This window comes from Microtus ochrogaster, chromosome 6 (assembly GCF_000317375.1).
Source record: "Microtus ochrogaster isolate Prairie Vole_2 chromosome 6, MicOch1.0, whole genome shotgun sequence".
NCBI classification, from domain to species: domain Eukaryota; kingdom Metazoa; phylum Chordata; class Mammalia; order Rodentia; family Cricetidae; genus Microtus; species Microtus ochrogaster.
The window spans coordinates 59,070,654-59,073,153 of NC_022013.1; the positions used below are offsets into that span (position 1 = coordinate 59,070,654).

Here is a 2,500-nt window from a genome sequence, read left to right on the forward strand (position 1 = left end):
TGTGTGTCCTACGTACTGGGATTACAAATATGAGCCACCATGCCTGACTTTCTGATGTGTACCTAACCACAAAGGCTCTATAAGCAGCCTCCAGTAACATGACACCTGGAGTATTCTCTGAAGCATATACATCCCAGGGCCAGGTAGGTGAGACAAGACAGAAACTAGCCCTTGACATGCTGGTCTCCAAAAAGCTAAACCTGGGGAGAGAAGGTGTGTCCACACATGTGCTGGAGGGCAGCAAAGGGGACACTCAACGTGTGGACCCAGGAGCAGGGAGAGAATGGCTTGAATTCTGCCTCTCTGCTTTAGTCACTGTAGAGCCCTGGAGAAGCCTCTGATGAAGCATATGAAACAGTCCCCAATTGGTAAAGTAGTCATGGAACAGGGACCACAGTAAGCAGTCAGCAGAAATGACTTCCAGATGATACCCTAGGGGACCATTACTCCAACCTAAGTGAGTTCCGTGAAGCCTCATCCCACACAGAGTGCGATACCCACCTGAGGATGCCACAGACTCCTCCAAATCCTCCCAGTCACTCTCACTCCCGGGGGATCCTTCCGGAAGTGTAGACTTTGCGAGAGCACCCCAAGAACAGAACTGCGGCAGAGGAATAGTCTCAGAATCCGCCTCTAGACATTCTTCACAGGGCAGCTGGCCTGAGAACGTGGAGTTGAGGGTCAGGTAGTCTTCATCTTCCAAGGTGAGAGAAGAGGTTTCATGAAGAAAACATGTGCCACCTTCAGCATCATCCCTGTCCGATCCAGGACCAGAAAACAGAAACGTGTGTGTGGTCCAGCCTCCACCAGCAATTCCTGGCCTGCCTTCTCCTTGCCTCTCAAGATCCTCATCCTTGTTCATTACCTAAGACCCAGCCAGAGGATGCCCAGAGCGCCAGGATACAAACAGCAAATTATGGTCCCTGAACTGGTGAGACTACCAGGCACATGAGAACAAGAGCAGCCTGAAATATTACAGTGCAGGTAGTAAGCAGAAACAGCTCAGCATATCAAACCTAGGAGCCCATGGGGGAGCTGCCAGAGGGTACAACAGTGCAGGCAAAGCTATGAGCTGAGGTCAGTTCTAGGACCCGCGTTTTACACTGAGACCCTGGGTAGGTGTACTGCTTATCTGCAATCTTGGTTTTCTTATCTGAAACACTGAAATTGTTAGAATTGTTAGAAGCTATAAATTAAATTATTGTTATACATTATCTGCCTTCCAGGAGTGCTGGTACAGGGTAAGTTTTCCAGCAGTGAAATGCTGCTATTGTGTGTGACTCTGATGGTTTGAACTATTTCAGCAGACAGATTAGAGGGAAAAGAGCCCACGGAGACTAGGAGCAACCTTCAAAGCACTTTGTGCAAATATCAGGTCCCTTTCAGAGCACCGATGAAGTCTTTGGAGAGGCAGCCAGCTGGAGTGACATTATTCCCCATGTCAAAGGAAGGACACAGGAGGCAGAGGACCGGAGAGGCTCATTATCGGGCAATGCACACGCAGATGCAAGAGAAAGATTCAGCCTTCCAGCGAGGACCCAAGATAGCCACACATGCCTTAGACGAGAAAGAGCAGTCCTGCAGACAGCAGGGTGTTTTGTGAAGCACTGCACACATGCAGAGAGGCGCTCAGAAAATATCTGGTGCTAATCTGGTTAGAGAAGATGAGAAGGAAAATCTAAGAGAAAAGCACAGACATTTAGTTGTTTTTCTAACCAACTGCCTGGATCCTCACTTCTTAGCCCCCTGCCCCACACCCAGATCAACGGGTTAGTTTCATTACATGTTCCCATCCCTGCTCCCCTTTCCCCTAATGCCTGTCTCTCTTAAAAATCAACCCTAGAATACCCCAATAACTACAAACCCACAAATGCCAGACAGTGTGGTTTGCTATGAAGGGACATTATTTACAGTCCTGAAAGCCAGCTACAGGATTGTTGATGCTTCTTTCTCCCAGCATCCTGTTCTGTTTTCTCCGCCTACCTAAGGGCTGGCCTATGAAATGGGCCTAGGCAGTTTCTTTATTAATAAGAAATCATTCCCACATCACAGGATCTGTATAAAACTGCATTCATGTGAGCATATGCTTGCTTGTGTATACAAAATGATTTTGTGAAGACGATAAAACAACTTAGAAATTGTCAAGTACTTGGGCAAAAATTTGGTTTAAAAATGTAATAGACTTGGTCAAATGTACATAAATTATGTTTTCTTATAAACATAGAGAAGGAACAGTGGGTAGTTATGACAAAAAAAGCAAGAAAAGCCATGCACTGCCCAGTTGCCTGCTGGTGCAGAGCACAGCTGCCTGCCGGTGCAGAGCAGAGCTGTCTGTGGGTGCAGAGCCCAGCTGTCTGTGGGTGCAGAGCCCAGCTGTCTGCGGGTGCAGAGTTCAGCTGTCTGTGGGTGCAGAGAACAACTGTGTTGGGTACAGAGCACAGCTGTCTGTGGGTGCAGAGCTCAGCTGTCTGTGGGTGCAGAGCAGAGCTGTCTGCGGGTG

The 2,500-nt window shown here is 48.1% G+C and overlaps 1 protein-coding gene across 1 annotated transcript in view; it reads right to left on the reverse strand.

The window, feature by feature from the left end:
• Positions 1–2,500, reverse strand: part of Frmpd2 (FERM and PDZ domain containing 2) — a 107,771-nt gene that overhangs the window by 894 nt on the left and 104,377 nt on the right. The window contains exon 29 of the mRNA XM_026779984.1: positions 502–755. Within this exon, the coding sequence (XP_026635785.1) occupies positions 502–755 (254 nt within the window). The remainder of the gene's footprint in view (positions 1–501; positions 756–2,500) is intronic.